The sequence below is a fragment of the Grampus griseus genome (genome assembly GCF_964374135.1).
Source record: "Grampus griseus genome assembly, chromosome: 20".
NCBI lineage: Eukaryota > Metazoa > Chordata > Mammalia > Artiodactyla > Delphinidae > Grampus > Grampus griseus.
In genome coordinates this window covers 44,779,852-44,804,796 of record NC_139014.1, presented here as the reverse complement: position 1 = coordinate 44,804,796, position 24,945 = coordinate 44,779,852, and the positions used below count along the sequence as shown (strand labels likewise).

Here is a 24,945-nt window from a genome sequence, read left to right as displayed (position 1 = left end):
AATTGAGCATCGGAGGTTTCCCTATTGGTTTTAGGAACAATGATTTTTGCTCTCACCATGTGCTGTAAGGCCTAGGCAGTGCAGTAAGACAAAGGAAAAAGAAACTGGCTATTGGAAAGAGGAGGTAAAATGACCACTATTTGCAAATTATATTATTTTCTATCCAGAAAACCAAGAACTTGAAAATAATTAGAACTAATGAAAGAGTTCAGGAAAGTGACTGGTTGCATAACAAATATACAAAACCAGATAGCTTTCTTACAGAATGCAAATAAAATGTGTAAAAGATATTACTCCAATGAAAAAATTTTAGATGGATAAAATGTTTGTAAAATTTACCTGGAAGAACAAACTCGTAAGAGTAGCCAGAAAATATTGGGGGCAGGAGAAAGAAGGAAGAGGGATTTTTCTAGTAAAACAGAATAAAGTTTTAATTATTAAAATATTGTGATATAGGCGGAAGAGTATACACTTAAATCAATGACACGGAACAGGTCAAGCGTACTTCAGTATTTGTTAGATGATAAAAATGGTGTATTTCATATTAGTAAGGAGTGAATGAATTATTTACTACTAAGCCTGGGCTGACTGATACTTCGCTTTCTTTTTATTTTAAATAATCAATTTTTTTACTCCCGCCATAAATTCTCATGTATATATTGATTGGAGAGGTAATTACAGAAAAGGAAACCATAAAATAACTTGAAGGTAATATAGGGGAATATTTATATCTTTGAGTTGGGGGCTATTTGAACACCTAAGGCAGGAGGCTATCAAGGAAAAGTCTAATGTTTTCAATACATTTAAAATGCTAAGCTAAGAGCACATTTGAAAGGCAAAGCACAAACGAAGAAAAGTATTTACATCATGTGACAGCTGAAGGATGCATAGCCGTCATATAAAACCTAGCTCTCAGATTAGGGACAGAAATAGTATTCTTTTAGTAAAATGAGCCACAGAGATGAACGTTAATTCACAGAAGAAATACAGGCATAGGTTAAAATATTCAGCTTCGTTAGCAGTAGAAGAAATTCTGATGGCAATAGCAAGGTGCTATACTTAACCTTCCAGACTATTAAAAAATTTTAAAAAATTGATAATACTCATTCTGGGCAAGTGTCAAGAGAATGGGGCACATGCTTCACGGGTAAATTGGTGTGGCTCTTCTAGAGGGCAGGTTGGAAATAAATAGCTTTGGTCTTATTTCCACTTCTGGAACTTTATCCCAAAGAAACAATGAGTCATGTGCACCCAAAGGCGTAGGCAAAAGAACGTGTATAGTTCCTGCCATGAGCAAGCATTGCTTAAATAAAAAATTGGAAACAACCCAAATGCCTAGTAATAGAGGATAAGGTAAATACACCCATCTGTCGATTCAACAATTGACGCCCGGTGCCCTTGCCCATCCAGTGCACCAGCTCGTACTTAACTTTCGCAAAGTTAATTCAACAGTAGCACATTCTTTCCCCACTGGATCTTCACGCAGCCTTGCAGGTGGGGCCAGAGAGCAGTCAAAGGTCAGTGATTTGTCCAGAGGTACCCAGGGCAGAGCTGGAATTGACAGCAGGCAGTCTAGGCACCACAAGCTCACTGCTGCGTGCTCATCGGATCGGGATATGGAAAACATTCCCAGTTGCGAGAATATTCCTGATACACAAAGCCATCGATGTGTCCACTGGGCTTATCTCTGCCTGGCTTTCCTCTGGGTCCTGTGCTCTTTCTCTGGGGAAGAGGGTTTCCCAGCCACCTCTTTACACTGCCACGTCTCCATTCATAACGAGGGTCTCAGATGGGCAATTTTGTATTGTGTTTTGTGCTCAACTCTTATCCAGTTGAGAGAAGCCAATGAGTAGAGCCAATGCTCTTGACTGTTGGGTATTGTTGGTTTTTCTTTTGCTGAAATAACCTCATTTCCTTGGATTTCCAGGTTTGGGCCACCTTTCCTGATTAGGGAAGACAGAGCCATCTCATGGGTCCAGCTCCATCAGTGCATTCTCAGTAAGGTCCGCTATCTCATGAAGAGCGAGGCTTCTGTACAGGTCAGTGTGTCTGTGTGTGTGTGTGTGTGTGTGTGTGTGTGTGTGTGTGTGTGTGTGTGTTGTCGGGGGGTGGGGTGTGGAGAGAGGGATGTAGGAATCTAGTGGTAGCTCAGGAGAGACAAGCATTTGCTGTCAGTGACAGTGTTCACACTGTCGTATCAAACAACTTTGATTTATATGCAAGAAAATCACCGTTTTATGGTCCGTGCTGTTTCTCTCTTTGTGGCATTACAAAATACCTTCCATGGACGGAGCTTTTGCTCGTTAAATCTTTCGAAACATCATTGGAAGAAAGAGTGGGATTTACATCATTCATCTCAGTTTCGTATATTTATGGCTTCCCATAGTTCTTCTTGGAGGGGAGCTTATTGTAATAAACTGTAACTTATACATTTGGATCAAACATTTCAAGGGACTTGAGGTATAACTTCTGTGGAAAATTAAAATCGATGTTTATGTCCAAATATGAAAACCTAGGTATTAAAACAGTTTTGTCCAGTTTTCGAAAAACAGGTTAAAAACTCAAGGGGAAACACCTTTTTGCCTTGCTCATTTATTTATTCTCAGACTGGTAGTTTCCAAATAAAAACAACAAATTCTAAAACCATGCCTTTCAGCCCCGATAGAATCAGAACCTGTTCTGAGGGCTGCTTGGCATAGAAGACTTTAACATGTTAGGAACACGTCGGTAGCCTCAGAAATTTGTTTTCCCCCAGCTACTCTCTAAGTAAGAACTTTTCATTTGGGGGATGTACCAAACATTTCAGAGGGATTTCTGTATCGTTCTTCATAATTCATGTTGCTTCCTGCTTAGGGAAAACCGTACATCTGATTTGGGATTTACACGAAATACCAGTTTGTTTAAGACCTTTTCTACATTTGCACCAAATCTTTATCTCCAAAGGCTTCATGAACTGCCCAGCATATCTGCCGTGGTGCCCAAATTAGAAACTCGAACTTCTCCCTAAGTAGGTCAGAATATCTAGTAATAGCTTTAGCTTTCCCCAAACCCTGTGCTCCTGGCTGTTGAGAGTGGATGAAACGGCTTTCATGCAAACGTTGAACTCAGCTGTTCTTATTCTCCCCCTGGTCTCCCATGTGCTCTTGCCTCTGCATCTCTCCGGTCATTTCAATTTTAGAGACCGATGAAGCAGTCAGTGGGGCCTGCAAAATTCGAATACAGGCAACCTCCAACTCAGCTACGGACGCTTGTCCATAGATACATTGACACATGTGTGGCTGCCCATGGTTTTATGTAAGAATAATGTGTTCTAAGTGGTTGTGAGGCTCCCAGGCTAGCTCACCCATCTAACCCACAGGCTTTTATATTTTGGGTTTTGTTGTTGTTGTTGTTTTGGCCGCTCTGCGTGGCTTGCGGCATCTTAGTTCCCCGACCAGGGATCGAACCCTGGTCCCAGCAGTGAAAGCGCCGAGGCCTAACCACCTGACCACCAGGGAATTCCCAAGGCTTTTATATTTTGAAGAGTTTGAAAAGAATTTGAAAAGAATTGGTAGTAATTTGGAAAGAATCCTGTCAGCCTTCTCAACATTGAACCAAAGAGATTAAAAGCAGTGAACATACATTGAAGGTTCCAAAGTGAATTTCCCTAGCCAAGAATGAAGGACAGGAAAATGTCTCTTACGAAAATGACCAGTTAGCTCGATGGGATTAATTTGCAATGAATTATGAAGAAAAGAGATTGATCACTGCCTAGGAATTTTTCTGGTTCCTTTGTAAATTTTGTTCGTGGGCAGGCAGGGCGAGCTGCTTCTCTGCAGTGTAGGTGCCTTATTATGTTGCCATGCAAACAGCAAGGCTCCATTAGGGGTGCCAGGAAAAAGAGCTTTCCCCCCCAGATTTAACTAACTTCTCCTTGGGAAGTACACCCTCCCATGGCCAGCCCTGAATCCAAGCCCCTGAAGTCAGCTTGCTTCCAGCCATCAGTTTTGTGTTTGTTGAAGCGGCAGGTCAGCTAGAGTGTAGGTATAGTCCAGTGAGGCGTCCACACTCCCCAAATGTCACACTTATTGCCCCTCCCCCATCAGCTACCACAGCCCAGGAGTCGGCTCAGAGCTCCCTGACTATGTTTTGGGTCACACGGTCTTTGCCCTGTTACTGTTTCTTTGAATTATAATGTTTTCCTTCTCTTTTCCTGCCTGAATTCAACCTACATTTCATCAGTGTTTTTTTTGTTTGTTTGTTTTTTGCGGTACGCGGGCCTCTCACTGTTGTGGACTCTCCTGTTGTGGAGCACAGGCTCTGGACACGCAGGCTCAGCAGCCATGGCTCACGGGCCCAGCCGCTCCGCGGCATGTGGGATCCTCCCGGACCGGGGCACGAACCCGTGTCCCCTGCATTGGCAGGTGGACTCTCAACCACTGCACCACCAGGGAAGCCCTCATCAGTGTTTTTTAAGTAGAGATTTCTGCCACTTATCTTTGTCAGACTTTGTAAGAACATTTCATTTTTTTCTAGTCGTGGCCAAGGTCATCAGTGACAATTTTAAGAACTGTATTTCCATTGCTTGAAGAGACCATTGATTTTTGTTTTTTAGATATTGTGGTAAAATGTATGTAATGTGTATTGTAACCGTTCACAAATGTACATTAATTATATTCACGATGCTGCATAACCATCACCACTATACTCCCCAGATTTTTCACCATACCCACAAAAATTATACCCATTAAATAACAACTCCCCATTGCCCCAACCCCTAGCCCGTGAGAACCTCCATTCTACTTTCTGTCTCTATGAATTTGGCTACTCTAGGGACCTCATATAAACAGAATCATAGGGCTTCCCTGGTGGCGCAGTGGTTGAGAGTCCGCCTGCCGATGCAGGGGACGCGGGTTCGTGCCCTGGTCTGGGAAGATCCCACATGCCACGGAGCGGCTGGGCCCATGAGCCATGGCCGCTGAGCCTGAGCGTCCGGAGCCTGTGCTCCGCAATGGGAGAGGCCACAACAGTGAGAGGCCCGCGTACCGCAAAAAAAGTAAAATAAAATAAAAAATAAAATAAAAATAAACAGAATCATACAATATTTGCCCTCCTGTGTCTGGCTTATTTCACTAAGCAGAATATTTTCAAGGTCCATCCATGTTGTATCATGCATCTGAATTTTCTTCCTTTTGAGGGTTGAGTAATATTCCATTGTGCGTATATACCACATTTTGTTTATCCATCCATCTATTGATGGATACTTGGGTTGCTTCTACCTGTTGACTATTGTGAATAAGGCTGTTTAAGGCTCACTTCAATTTCAGAAAAGTTAAAATATGAAAAAAGTGTCCATCTTAGAATAACAACATAGGTGGTATTTCTTTTACGCAGCTTATTTCGACATGTATAAATACTTATTTAGCATTTGAGACGTAAAATGCACACTAACTTGTTTTTAGATAATTGCCTCATTTTGGTAATCTGGTGACGTTAATCATCATCTTAATAAAGTAAATTAGCTGCTAATAATTAATGAACAGAATTGGTTTAATTCCCTATTAACTGTGCCAACATTTGTCCCAATTAAACCTGTGTTATTTTAAATCACTGTGTTCATTGTTTTGGAGAATTTAATGTGTTACACGGTATTAGATCACTATGTTAAAAGGTATAGGGTGTATCTTCTATAAAAACTGAAGCCTTTATATCTCTGGATTTGGAATAATTATTAAGGGCATATTCAAAATACACTATAAGTAAAAGGTTACATTTTTTGAGTAACTTCTTTGCACTTAACCGTCTGATTCACACCAACATGTGGGATGACCTGCTTCCTGTTCTTGGCCTGGCAGAACCTGGGGTCACTGTTCTCCATCCGGGTTGTGGGGCTGTCCCTGGCCTGCAGCTACTTGTCCCCAAAGGACAGCCAGCCCCTCTATCACTGGACAGTTGACAGGTAAGGGGATATTCCAGACGTGGTAAGAGAATGCATACGTTCCTACCTGACTAGACTCCTTCAAGGCTGTGTATCAATAAGACTGATGACAATCTTAGCTGCCTTTGGTCTTTAGCACCAGCGCCTGGGTTAGGTCCTTATACACATTCTGTGCTTTCAACCCTCATGTCTAGAGCGGGACTGACGGCCACTTCAGAGATAGGGAGACACTGAGGTTCCCAATGATTAGTGAATTTACGCACATTCACGCGGCTGGTTAAGGACTGTGTACTTCCGTGAGCTCAAAACCTGTTTTTGAATCATCTTGGTGACAGTTAGGGACTCATGTGACATCTCCACTTTTTTCTTGCAGTACATTCAAAACCTTCTTTTAGGTGCAGACCCTCCTGTCTGTCACTCATATATATGCGTCTTGGTTGTTGGTTGTTTTTTTTTGGCCACACCACGCGGCTTGCAGGATCTTAGTTCCCTGACCAGGGATCGAACCCATGCCCCATGCAGTGGAAGCATGGAGCCCTAACCACTGGACCGCCAGGGAAGTCCCCATATGTGTCTTGTTGATTTCACATCTTCCACTCTCTCCTTGTCCTGTCTCTTCCACGTTAAGGCCAGACAACCTCTTCTGAGATGGGCTGAGCCCAAGCAGCTGGAAAGAGCGATGGGTTGATTCACACTGAGATTTTCTGGGTATGGGAGGGTCTGGAAGGGGAAGACCTTTTAGGTCGTGGAGGTGGACTGGAAGGTGCTCCTTTCACTGTGCAGTGGAGGAAAACCTAGCAGCTCATTTGAGGCATCATCAGAACTGGGTATTTGCTGAGGACGTTCAAGCAGAACGGCCTCCTCGACACTGAGAAGATGGCTGGGGCTGCAGTGGGAGGGCTGAGTCGTGGCCTTGCAGCCACCAAATCCTCGGAGCTCACCAGCTCCCAGGGGAGCTGGGACAGAGCCTTCAGGGGTGGATTGAGGACCAAGTCTTCTGCAGACAGCACCTCCCCAGACCCCCGACCTCAGTTTCCATGCAGCTTTGGACATTTCTGTTGGGAACATCAGTCCTGGGGGTGGAGGAGAGAGTGGGAAGCAGGCTCCATGCCTTTGATGGGCTCCCTGTTCTCTCATCAGGGCTCTGCACCTCAGGAGGCCGGGAGGCCCCCCGCACATCAAACTGGCTGTGGAGTGGGACAGTGGCACCAAGGAGCAGTGAGTCCAGCAGAGCCCAGCTCTGACAGAGGAGACAGGGCCTGTCCGTGCAAACGGACCTTCCTGCGCCAGTTCCCCTGATGCGACAGTGGGGTGTATGATGCCCCCCGGATGCCGTGTGGCCCATTCCTCAGAGAAGCCCCGATGGCAATTGTCTGTATATAAACAACAGCGACAGGAGTAATAATAACGATGGCTGTGGGTGGTGTGAGTGGTGGTAACAGTCACAGTTGGAAATGGTGAGGTGACACTTACCCACTCACCCCGTGCCAGCCACTCCTCCGAGCCCTTTACATCCATGCAGTTTATTTCATGCATCAGTTCCTGTGCGGTAGGTCCGACCCGAATCCACATCATCAGATGTGGAAACTGAGGCACAGAGAGGTTAAACGGTTGCTCAGTGTCACACAGCCCGTGCCTGGCAGAGCCGGGCTTTGAACCCAGACTGTCGCCTCAAGTCCATGCTCTTAATCACTCAGCGTGGCTGCTTCTCTAACACCGAGTGCATCTGCCCGACTTCGGGAAAGGACACTGTTCAGTCCGGCGAGTGTTTATTAATCTCCTGCTAGGTGCCAGGCCCTGCACCACGACATGAAACAAAAATGAGTAAGCCAAGGGCTCGGTCCCTATCTGGGTCCGTGGGGGCACTGAGAAGTCCAGTAAAAGCGAGTGGGTGCCCTGGGAGCCCTGGGAAGGGGGCCTTTGCCTCCCGGGCGGATGCTTTGCACCCCGTTAGCTGGGAGTAGGGCCCCCTCAGGGGTGAGACCCCGCGTGGCCTCTGTCTGCTCCTGCAGCCTGTTCGGGAGCATCCAGGAGGAGCGGGTCCAGGACGCGGACAGCGTGTGGCGGCAACAGCAAGCCCACCAGCAGCAGAGCTGCTCCCTGGACGAGTGTTTCCAGTTCTACACCAAGGAGGAGCAGGTCCCGCCCTGGGAGTCCACGCCCCTTCCGGCCCGGGGCCTGTCAGTGGGTGGGTCACGACCCCGGGGGGCGTGGCTTACGGTCCCGGTGGCTTCCCTTCCAGCTGGCCCAGGACGATGCGTGGCGGTGTCCCCACTGCCAGGCCCTGCAGCAGGGCGTGGTGAAGCTGAGCCTGTGGACCCTGCCCGACATCCTCATCATCCACCTCAAACGGTTCTGCCAAGTGGGCGAGAGGAGAAACAAGCTCTCCACGCTGGTGAAGTTCCCGCTCGCCGGCCTCGACATGGCTCCCCATGTGGCCCAGAGAAGCACGGGCCCCAAGGCCTCCCCGGGCCCCTGGCCTCCTTCCTGGAAGCAGCCGGCCTGCCTGCCCACCAGCTACCCACCAGACTTCCTGTACGACCTGTACGCGGTCTGCAACCACCACGGCAGTTTGCAAGGTGGGCATTACACAGGTGAGCCTGCCTCACGGCCCGTGGCTGCGGCCCGGGCCTCCAGGTGCCCGGGGAAGGGGCACCCCTGGGATGCCGAGCTCGCTCGGGCCCTCGGCACCAGCTGACCCCTGACCCGGCGCACACCGGGCACCTGCCGGGGGTGGGGTGGTGGCGTCTGGTCCAAGCGTCCAGCGGAGTTCCGTGAGGGGTTGGAATAGAAAGTTAGTTACAGCCCGAGTTTTTGACCGTGTCGGATACCAGAGGGTAGCTGTTGGCACCCAGAGAGTGCCATTGATCGTCGTCTGTGATTCAGCACACGGACTCCTACTTAGCAGATTCGGTATCTTTTATTTCTGTGGGATACCTTTCATTGTTAATCCCTCGGAGGGACTTGGAGAGAATGAAGGCTGGAAGGACAGAAACAGACAGCTTGGCAGCTCGTTCAGTTGTTCATAATCGTGTCCCCTGGTCTCTTCTAGAATAATATAAAGTATTTCATTTTTGAAAAAATGCTTGAGAATATTTCATTTTGGGGAAAAATGCTCTATTCCTAGTGCACTAATGAACCTGCAATTTGGAAAGCACCAGACTGTATAAAAATCCAGGATCATCACTCATTCATTCATTGAACAAATGTTTATGAAGTCCCATTCTATGCCAAACCCTGGGCTAGGTGCTGGAGTCTCAGTGATGAACAAGACTGATAGGAGACCTGCCCTCATGGGACTAATTTCAGACACAGGCAATAAAAAGATGCTTGTTCCTTTAGTACTTTCCCTACTTGGTATCATGAAAAGGTGATGGTTGATGTGTCTGAGATACAGATAAGGCCTCCCTGAGGATGTTACCTTTTTAGGTCAGGAGCTGAAGGATGAGGTGGAACTAGCCGTGTGAATAATGGGAGGAAAACATGGGCAGAGCTACCAGCCTGCGTGAAGGCCCTGAGGCGGAGTTTGCGTGTTTAAGAATTGATGAAAGCCTGTTGTGGCTGAAGGGGAAAGTGACCTAAGATGGAGCTGGGTCCGGAGGCCCTGTGGGCCACGGACAAGAGTTTGCACTTTTTTCAGAGGGTGATGGGAAGCCATTCAAAGGTTTTAGGCAGGGAAGCCATTCAAAGGTTTTAGGCAGAGGAATAAAGACATAATCTAGTTCACAAACTGAGGTCTTAGCTCGAGCAGAGAATTGGGTAGCGCAAGAGTGGAAGTGGGAATTCCAGTTAGGAGGAAGTTTCTGGGGCTCAAGTGAGAGATGGTGTTGGCTGGGACTTGGGTGATGACAGGGTATTCAAGGCATATTTTGGAAAGAGGATCAGTGAGACTGGCTTTTGGACTCAGCGTGGAGTGGAAGAGAAAAGGAGGAGCAGAGACGACCTTCTCCGTGCCCCCTTGGGCTGGTGCAGGAGCCAGGAAAGTGTGGCTTGTGGGCCACATCCAGTCTGGCACCATATTTGTACAGCCCATGAGTTAAAAGTGGTTTTTACATTCTAATAAGTGGTTTTAAAAAAACCCAACCAAAACAACAAGAATACATGGCAGAGACCGTATGTGGCCATCGGGGACCTGCACAGCCTAAAACGTTGTCTCTTTGGCCCATTACAGAAAAATGTTGGCTGACTTCCGAATTATGGTTATGGAATGGTTGTGGAATAGTTATGGAGCCATTTACTGAGGTGTGGAGGGAAAGGAGAGGACTATTTCTCGTACTTGTTTAGAAGGTGGTGAGAATCTTATTTATGAACATTTTCTTAAATGTTTGACTGCAGTTCTTAGGTAGGAAAGAAGTGTACCGTAATCCCAACTGCATATTTTCCTTGCGTACTGAATCAGAGACATGCATTTTGAAGGTCCTCAAAAGAACGGGGGTGGACATTGGCCTTATTGCCTGGGACTCCCATAAGTGTTATAAATCGGGACTCCCTCTTATTGGAGATTTTGCCTGGACGGGCTCTACGACGTAAGGATTCAGCTTGTGTGGTAACAGCTCACTGGATCAGTGAGCATCTGGGTGTGTAACTGGTTATCCTTGCTGATTCTGCCACATTCACTTCTGGCTAAAAATGGTCCAGCGTTTCTATTACAAACGTCCGTTTTTCAGCCATGCCAGTGGGAAATGTCTTCCTGCTTTGGGGGGCTCCAGTAATGGGGACTTGGGATTTGGACCTTCGCAGCCTACTGCCGGAACTCTCTGGATGGCCAGTGGTACAGTTATGACGACAGCACGGTGGAACCGCTTCTAGAAGATGAGGTCAATACGCGAGGGGCTTACATCCTGTTTTATCAGAAGAGAAACAGCATCCCTCCCTGGTCAGCCAGCAGCTCCATGAGAGGTAGGTTTTGCTGGTCCTTACAGGAGGGGGGAGGATTGGGAACGGGGAGGATGCTCTATCAGACATCGAGGCCCGGGAGAGGTCGGCAAGGATCTGAAAGAGGAAGCCTTGCTGCTACAGAGCGTGTAGAGCCCTACAGACTAGTGTCCCGTTTGCAAGGACGTGGGAGGGACATACTGAAATGCAAGAACGGGAAAAGGAATAAGATTCTGTGTCTGTGGCAAGATTCTGTATCTTGGGAGCATGGGATTCCATATTTCCGCTCCCACCCATGCTGAGCCATATCTTAATTAAAGTTGTGCAGTAGAACCCTGCATTAGTCCTGGTAGAAAGGGAAGGGCAGTTGTAAGGGATGAGCGGCCTTCATAGGAAATAGTTACTTAACCACACCCCAGAGATAAGTTTATTAGACAACCTCCAGCTTGCTTGGCAGTCTGGAGATGGAAGAGAAGGGTCAAAACGCACCTTTTTGTGTGCCACATTTCACTCTGCGAACTGGCCATCGTTACTTAGGAGCGAAAGAACATTTTTAAAAAAATGACTCAGATCTTCTGCACCCAGATGGTTGGAAAATGGCCAAGGAAAACCAGATGCCCCAGCAGGTCTAAACCCACCGTCATGCAAAGTCTGCCTTCTTTTCACAGGAGGTAGACGTGGCGAGAGTGAAAAACATGCCATATTTAGAAAACTGGACTTGGCGACCAGTAATTTCACGAAAAGCCTTTCAGTTCTCATCAACATTCTGTCCTTTCTGTGCCCGAGTGCCTTTCCCTAAGTGTGTAGGCTTGGTCTCGTGGTTCGTCAGTTATAGGTTCTCCTCCAGAGATTCAGTCTCGTTTCTGTAATTCTGCTCTGGTTCTGTAGCTCCGGGCTCGGGGATGGGAATCTGGCCGTGAGAGGTGCCCGGGGGGCCCCGAAGGATGGAGGTGGGTCCAGCCTGCCCTCTCTGTGCTCCTACAGGTTCCACCAGTTCCTCCTTGTCCGATCACTGGCTCCTCCGGCTTGGGAGCAGTGATGGTAGCATGAGGGGCAGCCTGCTGTCCTGGAGCCCCACCCCCGGCCCTGCCCGGCCCCAGCTGCCTGGGCCTGCCTCCTGCACCAGGAGCCTCCCCAGCCAAGGAAAGGGTACGTTCGGTCACGTTGGTTAAACTCGCTGAGCTTACTTTCATTCTCTGTAACGACCGTCACTCCTCAGCTCTATGAAGGTGCTCGCACTTCACGGCTCGGAGCGTACAGAGTCCCTCGGTACGAGAGGTTTATTGATTTCCCAAATCGGGGCTCTCAGGACCTGGCCCGCCCCCTGCCCGCTACCCTCTGGCTGCAGGTGCCTTCTTTCTGTGCTCCCCGGAGCTGACCATCTAAAGGGTGCTGACAGCGCATCAACGAGTGAATGAATCTCATGATGGGGTGTAAAGCAGGGATGAGGGCGAGGAGGTAAATCATCAAGGGAAGAAGGTATCTAGGCCAGGGGTGGGGGAGAAGGGATGCAGAGGGCCCGTTAGGTAGGGCGGGTGGGGAAGGCCTTTCCCAGGAGGTGAGTTTGGAGCAGAGGCCTGAGTGCGAGTGAGTCCTGTAGTCTGGGCGTGTGCTCCGCACGGTCAGGGTGAGGGCTGTGAGGTGGGAGTGAGCGTGGGATGGGGGGTAGGGGGGTGCAGGAGAGACCAGAGCTGCGGCCGGAGTGACAGGAGGTAGTTGGGAGCGTGCCTTTGTCATATGGTACCAAGTCTGCATTGTATGCCAATTGCGGGGGTGGGTGGGAGCTACTGGGAGATTTGAGCAGCAGGTCATCAATCTGATACTTCCGCAAAGCCTACTTTAGCTGCTGTGTGAATGCGTCACAGGAGGCGTAGGAAGCCAGAAGGCCAGCTGAGAGGTCTGGCTGTGGTTTTCCAGGCGAGAGCGGGTGGTGGCTTGGATTAGTGAGGTACAAGGTGGTCAGATCCGGGGTATATTTGAAGATAGAGCTAACAGGATTTGCTGGTTTGGGGTGTGAGGGAGAGAGGAACCAAGGAGGACTCTTTGCTTGGTGTCCACATAACTAGGTGACCAGTAGTAGTACAGGTAGGAAGGGCTTGGTTGGCTAGGATGCAGGGTCTATTTTAGAGGGAAATCCAATGTTTGACATGGTCGTTTTGAGACTCCGGTAAGACTTCCAAATCAAGATGGTAGCTAAGGAGTGGAGAAAAATATTTGAGGGTCATCACCACACGGATGGACTTTAAAGCCACGGGGCTGGCTGAGCTCTCGTAGGGAAATTATACAGATAGAAACAAGTAAAGACCTAAGACCAACCCTGGAGCTCTCCTACATCTAGAGGTTGAGCAGAGGCAGAGAGGACAGCACAGAAAACAGAGGAGTGGCCTGTGAAATAGGAAGAAAACTGGGCAAACATGGGTCACAGATGCAAAAAAGGGGAATCTTTCAAGGAGGAAGAAGCCAACTGTGTCACATACTGTTGAGAGGCTGAGTAGGATGAAGATGGGTAAGTGACCATCGGGCTGGAAGGTCACCAGTGACTTGCCAAGAGCATCTATCACGGTTTGGAAAGAATGGAAGCTGTCAGTAACAGGTGGAAAAGAGCCTGGGTTAAAGAATTGACGGTGGATATGGGTTCCATCAAAGACTGTGATTAAAGAGGCAGTAGCTGCAGAGGAATGTGGGCTGCCAGCACTTTGGGGTTTTCTTTGCTAAATGAGAACTCATGGAGCATGTTAGCATTCAGATGGTCCCGACTAGAGGGAAAATGTGATGATCATGCAGGAGGCAGAGGCAATAACTGCAGAAACAAACGTTTTCAGAAAAGCACACATGTGTCTGTCCGTCCGTCTGTGCATCTTTGGCCTCCGTGTTCCTTCCATCAGAAGGTGGCAGCACATTCTAATCACTTTTAGTTTCCATATTTCCTATTAGCACCTGATTTGGTTTTATAAATAAAAAAACTTTAATTGAAGTACCACGTATATACAGTAAAGTGTACTGATCACAGGTGTATATCTGATGAATTATCATACAACATACCCACGTAACTATCACTGAGATTAAGCAATAGAAAGTTCTAGGTCATCTCTACCTCCCCCGACCCCAACCCCGTATCCTTCTCAATCTTTACTGTTTCCCTCCTTTCCAGCAGGAAGTATTATTCTGACTTCTAACACATTGATTAGTTTTGCCTCGTTGGAAACTTTATATAAATGGAGTCACACATTCTTTTTTTTTTTTTTTTTGGTACATGGGCCTCTCACCGCTGGGGCCCCTCCCGCCGCGGAGCACAGGCCCCGGGCGCGCAGGCTCAGCGGCCATGGCTCACGGGCCCAGCCGCTCCGCGGCATGTGGGATCTTCCCAGACCGGGGCACGAACCTGCGTCCCCTGCATCGGCAGGCGGACTCCCAACCACTGCACTACCAGGGAAGCCCACACATTCTTTTTTCTTTGACTTCTTTTGTTCAACATTATATTGGTGAGACGTATATTTGTGGTATGTATCAATGCCTTTTTCATTTTATTCCATTTATCAGAAACAAAAAAACAGGGCTTCCCTGGTGGCGCAGTGGTTGAGAGTCCGCCTGCCGATGCGGGGGACACGGGTTCGTGCTCCGGTCCGGGAGGATCCCACATGCCGTGGAGCAGCTGGGCCCGTGAGCCATGGCCGCTGAGCCTGCGCGTCCGGGGCCTGTGCTCCGCGGCGGGAGGGGCCACAGCGGTGAGAGGCCCGCGTACCTCAAAAACAAACAAACAAACAAAAAACACAAACCAACCCAAAATAACTCAGACACATAAAGTTTGTTACCGAGTCTAAGCTTGTACTGCTCACCGCATGACAGGCCAATAGATCAAGAGACCATAGTGTTGGCGCAAGGAATAGCGACTTTATTTGTTAAGCCAGCAGGCCGAGAAGATGGTGGGTTCGTGCCGCAAAGAACCATCTACCCAAGGTAGAAATCAAGCTTTCCTTATACTAAAAGGGGAGGGGGTGTGGCTGGTCCTTGCACACTTCTCAGGGCAGGAATCCTTTGTTCTTGCAGCTGCCCAGGTAGGTCTGGTCACAATGTTCCTATAAACCTCCAACAAGAGAATTGTTATTTTCTGTTCTGCAACTTTTTATCTCTACGTGAATGGGAAATTGTTATACCTTTAAAGGTCAGCGCCTTGAAAATGGGCTATATTTCAGGCTCTAGGCAACATTCTTTTACAAAAGGTGCAGAGCCAGCATGACTGAGATAGGCAACAGAGCACAAGGGTTACAGCTAAAGAAATAGATCCAACATGGAGTCATGTTTGTTCTCTGTTACAGGTTCTCTGCACGGCAAGTTTAATTGTACATATCAGAGAGAGAGAGAGAGAGAGAAAGAGAGATTGCTGTCTATTGACTGTTGACCATTGTCAATAAAAAAGCAAAAGCAGGCATTTGGAAAAGAAATCATGATGGGTAGGGTGGGGAGAACCACCTTACGTGCGAGGGGTTCACAGATGGGCTGGATTTGATCTCAGAGGCTGACCTGGAGAAGTTTGGCTTGATCGTCAGGGGAAGCACTTTGAGTCGTTAGTGATTTCCGGATTCTTGAGTTATTTGTGGATTCTCCAAAAATCCACACACGTTTTGTGGTGAAGACACGTGACGGACTGTCTTTGGGAAACGTCTGCTGGTGTCCTTTTGCACCCTGATGGGGTGCTCCACTTGCCTCATCAAAACCTCCCACATTGTAGGAATAGATTACATTTTGCTTATTTGTTCCATTGTGGTTGGATATTGGGGTTGTTTCCGTTTGGGGCTATTACTAGTAGTACGGCTATGACCATTTTTGTTCATGCCTTTCTGTTGTACGTACGTCTGCATTTCTGTTGGCTGTTTACCTGGGAGTGAAATTGTTGGGGTGTTTGTGTGTTTCTTCGTCAGCTACTTATTCCTTTACACTTTAAGTTACTGTTCTATCAAAGTAGCTACCACAGTTCCTGGTGTGTCCCAGGCTCTTGTTACATATTTGAGAGGGAATAAATATGATGATAGAATTTTTTTTTTATAAATTTATTTATTTTTGGCTGCGTTGGATCTTCATTGCTACCGGCGGGCTTTCTCTAGTTGCGGCGAGCGAGGGCTACTTTTCGTTGCGGTGCGCGGGCTTCTCACTGCGGTGGCTTCTCTTGTTGCGGAGCACGGGCTCTAGTCACGTGGGCTCAGTAGTTGTGGCGAGCAGGCTCTAGAGCACAGGCTCAGTAGTTGTGGCGCCCAGGCTTAGTTGCTCCACGGCATGTGAGATCTTCCCAGACCAGGGCTTGAACCCGTGTTCCCTGCATTGGCAGGCAGATTCTTAACCACTGCGCCACCAGGGAACTCCCCTGATGATAGAATTTTAAAGCGGCAGGTGGTTTTAGATTGTCATGGACTCCAACCCTCTGGTTATTATGGTTTATGTATCAAATTTTGGTGAATTATTCCTCCACGTTCAGCATCTTGGCTCCCAGTATCTCACTATTAGACAGAAGGCTGATTGCACCACTGCCCCCTGCAAATCACAGCGGTCTGATTTCCTTAGGATCCGCTCTGTGTTGGCGTACTATTTCACGCATTATATTCTGACTCACCCTGTCTGGGCGTTTCTTTTCCCTTCACATTTTTATGACTGCACATTTAGGGTAGTGTCTGGTGAACAAAAAAAGGCATTCCTTCCCCAGCTTGTCCATCCCCCATCAGCGTGAGCCACTGACAGGCTCATAAATTCATCCCAGTTCTGTCCAGAGGCGTAGGACCTTGGGCCATTTCTCAGTTCTCCCAAGAAGAGGCCCCCCCTTAAGGAGGCAACTTCAAAAGATGGCCAACTTTTCAGCAGGGTACTCAGACAGGCGTCAGGCATAGCTCCAGAAAACTCCCCAGAGAGACAGAGAGGGCTGGGATGGGAGGAGAAGTAATACTGCAGAATAGCTGTCCTCCGGACCCTTGCAGGCATGTTACTTATCTCACCTACTCATTCAGAACTCTGGGAGAGGTGAAATGATAGCCCTTTTACCAAGGAGAAAGCTGAGCCCCGGACGTAACGACGTAACCAGTCACAAGCTCACCTGGGAAGTAACCGGGCTGCACATAGACCTGCTCCCTCTGGCTGCCAGAGTCCTGGCTCTGTGGCTTTTAGCTTTTGCACAGCAAAGGAAACCATAAACAAGACCAAACGACAACCCTCAGAATGGGAGAAAGTATTTGCAAATGAAGCAACTGACAAAGGATTAATCTCCAAAATATACAAGCAGCTCATGCAGCTCAATAACAGAAAAACAAACAACCCAATCCAAAAATCGGCAGAAGACCTAAATAGACGTTTCTCCAAAGAAGATATACAGACTGCCAACAAACACGTGAAAGAATGCTCAACATCATTAGTCATTAGAGAAGTGCAAATCAAAACAATGAGGTATCATCTCACACCAGTCAGAATGGCCATCATCAAAAAATCTAGAAACAGTAAATGCTGGAGAGGGTGTGGAGAAAAGGGAACCCTCTTGCACTGCTGGTGGGAATGTGAATTGATACAGCCAATATGGAGAACAGTATGGAGGTTCCTTAAAAAACTACAAATAGAACTACCATACGACCCAGGAATCCCACTACTGGGCATATACCCTGAGAAAACCATAATTCAAAAAGAGTCATGTACCAAAATGTTCATTGCAGCTCTATTTACAATAGCCAGGAGATGGAAACAACCTAAGTGTCCATCATTGGATGAATGGATAAAGAAGATGTGGCACATATATACAATGGAATATTACTCAGCCATAAAAAGAAACGAAATTGAGTTATTTGTAGTGAGGTGGATGGACCTAGAGTCTGTCATACAGAGTGAAGTAAGTCAGAAAGAGAAAGACAAACACCGTATGCTAACACATATATATGGAATCTAAGAAAAAAAATGTCATGAAGAACCTAGGGGTAAGACGGGAATAAAGACACTGACCTACTAGAGAATGGACTTGAGGATATGGGGAGGGGGAAGGGTAAGCTGGGACAAAGTGAGAGAGTGGCATGGACATATATACACTACCAAACGTAAAATAGATAGCTAGTGGGAAGCAGCCGCATAGCACAGGGAGATCAGCTCGGTGCTTTGTGAGCACCTAGAGGGGTGGGATAGGGAGGGCAGGAGGGAGATGCAAGAGGGAGGAGATATGGGAACATATGTATATGTATAACTGATTCACTTTGTTATAAAGCAGAAACTAACACACCGTTGTAAAGCAATTATACTCCAATAAAGATGTTAAAAAAAAAAATTCCAAATTCAAGGCTATTCCTTTTAGACATTGCCAGAGCCTCCCTTCCAAAGGGAGCATTCCCTCTTGGAGTCTGAATATAATGGTGATAGATTTGAAACCTGTTTGAGAAGCTCTGAGATGGTTGAAAATCCAGCTTTATTTTACTGTTAATACTAAGCCCGGGGCAAGATCAAAATCCAGCACATAGGCTTTCAACAATGATTGGTACTAACTCCTCTCCCCACGAGTATGTGGGAGACTTTTTTTTACTGTCAAAATGAGTAGAGGGCATGATTGGCATTTAGTCCCCAGGGGGCAGGGATGCTAAATGTCTTGCAATGCCCAGGGATGGTACCATGTGGTACAGACCTATCCTTCCCAAAGCCAGCAGTCCTCTGTAGAGAAACACTGATAGCTTGGCAACTTCATCCTCCTGGTAGCTCAGGTTATGGGGACCTCAGAATAACGAAGGCGTTTTAAAACAAAAATGAACAGATCCAAGTTTTGTGGGGTATGCAACTTAAGTAATTGGGGATGGGTATTGGGAGAGGCTCCATAAGAAAAAGGACAAAGAAATACCTTACCTTTTCAATTGTTATAAAAACATGACCATGTGAAAAAATTGCTAAAGGCCTTTGCAGAGGAGGAGACTCTGAGACTAAAGCGTTTCGGTGTCAGTGCTCCTGATGGTAAATTTCCTCTATGGCTTTATTGAGCCTCAAAGGTTTTGTTTTTCTTTTTCAGTGCTTTCCAAATAGTATGTTGTTTCAGTTTTGATTTCCTCTTTGATCTAAAGGTTATCTGGGTGTCAAGTATTTAAGAGGTTTTGGTCACCCTTTCATTCTTTATGTCTAATTTTATGGCTGGTGATCCAAAAATGTGGTTTTCAAAAATGATTCCCTTTTTGTGATCAAGTAACTGCGTGATGGTTATTTTGTCAGTGTTCTGTGTATACACAAAATAAGGTACATTGTCTTCTGAGGAATGTGAGCTTTATTAAATTAGGTGGGTTGATTGTTGCATTCCATTTCCCTATGTCTTTTTGTTTTTTAATTGATGTACAGTTGATTTATAATGTTGTGTTAGTTTCTGGTGTACAGCAGAGTGATTCAGTTTTAAATATACATATATATATGTTCTTTTTTATATTCTTTTCCATTATTGAATATAGAATAAGATACTGAATATAGTTCCCTGTGCTATAAAGTAGGACCTTGTTGTTTATTTTATATATAGTAGTTTGTATCTGCTAATCCCAAACTCCGAATTTATCCCTCCCCTACCCCCTTTCCCCTTTGGTAACCATAAGTTTGCATTCTCTGTCTGTGAGTCTGTTTCTGTTTTGTAAATAAGTTCATTTGTGTCATATTCTAGATTTCACATATAAGTGATATCGTATGATGGTTGTCTTTGTCTGACTGACTTCACTTAGTATGATAATCTCTAGGTGCATCCATGTTGCTGCAAATGGCATTATTTCATTCTTTTTTATGACTGGGTGGTATTCTATTGTATATATGTACCACATCTTCTTTATCCATTCATCTGTCGATGGACATTTAGGTTGTTTCCATGTCTTGACTATTGTAAATAGGGCAGCTGTGAACATAAGGATGCATGTATCTTTTCAAATTAGCTTTTACTCAGGGTATATGCCCAGGAGTGGAATTGCTGGATGATATGGTAGTTCTGTTTTTAGTTTTTAAAGGAACCTCCATGCTGTTCTCCGTAGTGGCTGCACCAATTTACATTCCCACCAGCAGTGAAGGAGGGTTCCGTTTTCTCCACACCCTCTCCAGCATTTATTAACTTTTTAACGATGGCCATTCTCACCAGCGTGAGGTGATACCTCATTGTAGTTTTGATTTGCATTTCTCTGATAATTAGCGATGTTGAGCATCTTTTTTTTTTTTTTTTTTTTTTTTTTTGCGGTACGCGGGCCTCTCACTGCTGTGGCCTCTCCCTTTGCGGAGTACAGGCTCCGGGCACGCAGGCTCAGCGGTCATGGCTCACGGGCCCAGCCGCTCCGCGGCACGTGGGATCTTCCCAGACCGGGGCACGAACCCGTGTCCCCAGCATCGGCAGGCAGACTCTCAACCACTGCGCCACCAGGGAAGCCCTGCTTAATGCTTTTAATCATAAATTCTACTTTGTTTGAGATGAATAATTCCACCCCTTCTTTCTTTCTTCTTGCTTGCATTTGCCTGGTGTCATTTTGCCCTTCTCTTTTACTTTATAAACCTCTCTTTTTGAGTTAGTTTTAAGTGGTTTCTGAGAAACAGTATGTTGCTGTGTTTTGTTTTGTTTTTTAAATGTAAAAAATTCAAAGCCTGTCTAACAAGGGAAACTTCAGTCCATTCATACTTAAAATCAACTACCAAACTTGATTTCATATCATTTTATATTTTTTTGTACATTTTCTCATAGAGATTTTTTTTTTATTTAAGTAAAGTTGATTTACGGTATCGTGTTAGTTTCAGGTATACACAGCACAGTGATTCAGTTATATATATATATTCTTTTTTTAAAAAATAAATTTATTTATTTATTTTTGGTTGCTTTGGGTCTTCGTTGCTGCGGGTGGGTTTTCTCTAGTTGCGGCGAGCGGGGGCTACTCTTTGTTGCAGTGCGTGGGCTTCTCTTGTTGCAGAGCACGAGCTCTAGGCACGGGGGCTTCAGTAGTTGTGGCACATGGGCTCAGTAGTTGTGGCTCTTGGGCTGTAGAGCCCAGGCTCAGTAGTTGTGATGCACGGGCTTAGCTGCTCTGTGGCATATGGGATCTTCCTGGACCAGGGCTCGAACCTGTGTCCCCTACATTGGCAGGCGGATTCTTAACCGCTGCGCCACCAGGTAAGTCCTATATATATATATCTATATATTCTTTTTTGGATTCTTTTCCCTTATAGGTTATTACAAAATATTGATATAGCTCCCTGTGCTATACAGTAGGGCCTTTTTGGTGATCTATTTGATATATAGTAGTGTATATACATTCATTTCATTAAAAAAATATTTCTATCACCGATTCTTTTTTCTTATTTTTACTGATTTGATCATGTTGCTGTGTGTTCCCTTTTTTCCCCTGGTTCAGTGGGAAGTGCTGTTCTTTCCCATCTTGTTAATTCTTACCTCATGCTTCCCTATATTTAAAATCAAAGGCATTTTCCAGTTATCACATGGATACGAGAAGCCTGCTGTTTCCTGCGAGTCGTTCTGTTTCATCACTGCCTTTTCTCTTTTCGCTGATGAGACCTGTTAATGCTTCCGTGTCATTCCCGCCAGATGAGAGCTTTGAGACGCTTTCCCAGGCTCTCTCTGGTCTGTTTCAACAGCACCCCCTCGTCAGTCCCCAGTTCTTAGATTTTGCTGAGATGGTTTCCAACTCTGTTCCAGACTGTAATCAGAATTACTCTTGCTGTCCCTTTCCTGTCCCAAACACACCAGCTTAACTTCATGTAACACATCCTAAGACCACCTGTCCCCTGTGAGGATGGATGGTACACGATTGCACTGGGCACCGCTGTCTGTCTTCTTTTCATCACCTTCTATCTTCAGGTCTCGGTGCTGATTTTTAGTGTTTGGTCAGAATTCTTTTCAGGTATGCATAACATGCTCTTCCTCTGCAGAGCCAGAAATATTTTCTTTTCCCGGGGAGTGAATGGCAGATTGACTGGTGAAGGGCTCTTGGGTTGCAGTCCTTTTCTTTCGGGCATCTGTGGATGTTTTCCCACGGCCTACGAGGCCCCAGGGTTGCAGGTGAGAAGTTCTTCTTTTTCATATGAGAGTCACTTGTTCTTTCTGGCTGGAAGCTTTTAAAATTCTGTCTTTGACCTTGGAGTTTAGAAATTCTACTAGAATATCCCTGGGTCTGTGTTTTTTCCTCAAACCTGCCTGGGACTTGTGGAGGCCTCTCCTTCTACAGATGCAGACTTTTCTTTAGGGAAATGCTGTTTTTGTTTAATTATTGTCTTGCCTGCTTTTCAGATTCCTATTATTTGCCTCTTGGGTCTCCTAGATCTGTCCTCCAAGTCTCCTAGCTTTTCCCTGTGATTTTCTATCGCTTTGTCATTTTGCTCTATGGCATGAAACGTTGCTTTCACAATTATAAAATTTGTGAAATTTACCAAATGTCATAAATTTCAAGATCGCTTCAGGCCACTAATTTGAGTCTTAACAGTGACCCTGCCTGCCTTCAGTTCATTTACTGAATTTTAAAACCTGGAAGTCACATTCTTCAGTCTCCTGTTGTTCTGCACTTGAATCTCCTTGACAGTTTTATTTTGCCTCTTTTCTTTAACGGCTCAAAAGGGCCTGTTCTGATGGTTCTGTTTATTCTTTTTTTTTTTTTTAAACAGAGAACAGGAGTATTTATTTTTAAATTTATTTATTAATTTATTCATTTTTGCTGTGTTGGGTCTTCGTTTCTGTGCGAGGGCTTTCTCTAGTTGTGGCAAGCGGGAGCCACTCTTCATCGCAGTGCATGGGCCTCTCACTATCGCAGTCTCTCTTGTTGCGGAGCACAGGCTCCAGACGCGCAGGCTCAGTAGTTGTGGCTCACGGGCCTAGTTGCTCTGCGGCATGTGGGATCCTCCCAGACCAGGGCTCGAACCCATGTCCCCTGCATTAGCAGGCAGATTGTCAACCACTGCGCCGCCAGGGAAGCCCCTGGTTCTGTTTATTCTTATTCTCTGACTGCCAGACCCCCTTAGGTGTGTTTTTATTTTTCTGTTTCTGCCTGTCGGGGCTTCCTTCCACCCTCTCCTGAGTGGCCGTGGTTCTTGGAATGATGGACGGGGCAGTGGCCTTGGCTCCTGAGACAACCTTTCCCCTCGCCAGCCTTGTCCTGCCAGCTCAGTCACAGAAGTGGACAAGGCTCAGCTGTTCTGTGCAGCTTCTCCTCACTTTCTGGGGGACCCGAGAAAAGTTTAGGGGTCAAGCTTGCCCCAGGTTGCACTGTGCAACCAGAGACAGAGATGTCTGCAAATACAGGTTGGGGCTTAGAAAATGAAGGCCCCTAGTTAGGGCCCTTTTCTCCCTTGGTTACAGCCCTGGAGGCCTCTTTGCTGCTTCCCTGACCTGCCGAGCTTGCCTGTGCCTCAGGGCCTTTGCACTTGCTGCTCCCTCTGCCTGGAACCTGTTATCCCCAGATCTCCACGCAGCTTCCTCCCTTCTCTCAGGTCTCTCCTCACTGAGGACCCTCTATTTCCCCCTTACCCTGTCTTCTTCTTCATCCTAGCTCTTATCTCTACATCCCATGGGATGTATTTTTGCTTTTTTGTCAAGCCCAATAAGGAATAGGCACATTGTACTTTATCCATAGCTGTATCCCCAGCACTGCAAACAGTCCTTGGCACCCAGCAGGCTCTCATTAAATATTTATTGAGTGCATAAGTCGGGGACACCCTTGACGGGACGAGGAAAAGTCTTGTCCTGTTGCAGGTGGGCTGAGGATGGTGAGAAGAGCCCCCACCCCCTGCTCACAGCACACATAGTGAGGCTGGGTCGGTGACCGATTTCATTAGCCCAGGAGAAAAAGTCACAGAGGAGCAGATGTGGCATTTCCCAGCACAGCGTCCACCGGCTCCAGGGCCCCTGTGTGGTGGGGTCTGGCTCCCAGGCTGCCCCGGAGCCATCTGTGTGAGCAGGGTTCTGGGGGACCCGGGAAGCTCCTGTGTATGCCCTGGGGCTTATACAACCTCAGGAAGCACTTAACCATTCATGTCCCCAATGTGGCTTCAGCTTCTAGGCCCTTCCTGGTTCTCAAGCCAGACTCGGGGTGAGCAAGGCCACGGATTCCATGGTGGGAAAGGAAGCATAGCTCAGGGGTCTCTGAACTCCACCTCTGCCTCTAGCTCCCAGCATCCCTGGAGGTCTGGCTCCCCAGGGGAAGGGCTTACCATCCCCCCCTCCCCCCCCCCCAGAAGCAAGGTACTCGGTGAACAGTCAGTGCTGCGTCTGCTTGGGTGCTTTCCCATTCATTTCTCCTCGTAGCCAAAGCGCTTGCTCCCTCTCAGATCCAACAAACAGCATGAAATAAAATCATGATGGCCAAGGTGCTTTCTCACTGCATCTTGCGCAAGAGGAGCTGGGCGCTGCTGGGCACCTGTGTTGCCCGTGACATGAGCTGCCGCCCGGTGCTGGGTGCCCGGGGAGAAGGATGGAGAGCGGGTTAAGGCCGTGGCCAAGCCACCTGCCAGCTGCCTGGGCTGCAGGCTGGGCCTCCCGTTCTGAAAGGCTGAACGTCACCGCTTTGTGACTCCTAACACAAAGCTGCTCTTTTTCTGCCCTTCCCAGGGCTGTGGACCAGGAACAAAACCTTCCCACGTGTCTCAGCCCCCAGAACGGTTTTTTTTTTTTTTTTCTTTTCCTTCCAAGGTGTGGGAATTTAATGATGGAGCAACGACGTCAGTTGGGACTGGAATTACAAAGTGTTTGGGGTGAGATTGTGTCTGTGGATGGCTAATCTGAAGAAGTACTTTAAAGAAAAAGAAAAATACCGAAGATTATCTGTGAAAAACCTGAAAGGCAAGATCCTCGGAACCTCAGAGATGCTATCAGATGCCTCGTGGAGCTGATGGGCCTTCCACGCCCTCGCCTCCTTGGCACCTCTACTGGCTGACGTCTGTGCGCTTTCCCTGCCGGTGCCTTTGACCTCCTGAGCCCCCCACCTGTGCCTCCGAGGACCCCGGTCCCTCTCCATACAGCTCAGAGGTTGGCTTTGGTGGCTGTGGTCCTGGCTCGTTTTGGAAGCTGACACGTGCTCCGTGATGAGAGTGGAGAGGCTGGTGCCCTTGACCCAGGCTGACTGTCCTTGTGCCACGTGGGCTTCAGCTGAAGATTTCTTTCTCAGTGGTGGCAGGCATCTCATAAATCAAGTGTCTTAATG

The 24,945-nt window shown here is 47.0% G+C and overlaps 1 protein-coding gene across 1 annotated transcript in view; it reads left to right on the top strand.

Moving 5' to 3' along the window:
* Positions 1 to 24,945, top strand: part of USP43 (ubiquitin specific peptidase 43) — a gene marked incomplete at its 5' end in the record, with an annotated part of 61,930 nt that overhangs the window by 33,733 nt on the left and 3,252 nt on the right. Inside the window, 7 exons of the mRNA XM_082678966.1 lie at positions 1,928 to 2,039; positions 5,835 to 5,938; positions 7,058 to 7,135; positions 7,930 to 8,056; positions 8,160 to 8,511; positions 10,658 to 10,816; positions 11,777 to 11,941. Coding sequence (XP_082535092.1) covers positions 1,928 to 2,039; positions 5,835 to 5,938; positions 7,058 to 7,135; positions 7,930 to 8,056; positions 8,160 to 8,511; positions 10,658 to 10,816; positions 11,777 to 11,941 — 1,097 coding nt within the window. The remainder of the gene's footprint in view (positions 1 to 1,927; positions 2,040 to 5,834; positions 5,939 to 7,057; positions 7,136 to 7,929; positions 8,057 to 8,159; positions 8,512 to 10,657; positions 10,817 to 11,776; positions 11,942 to 24,945) is intronic.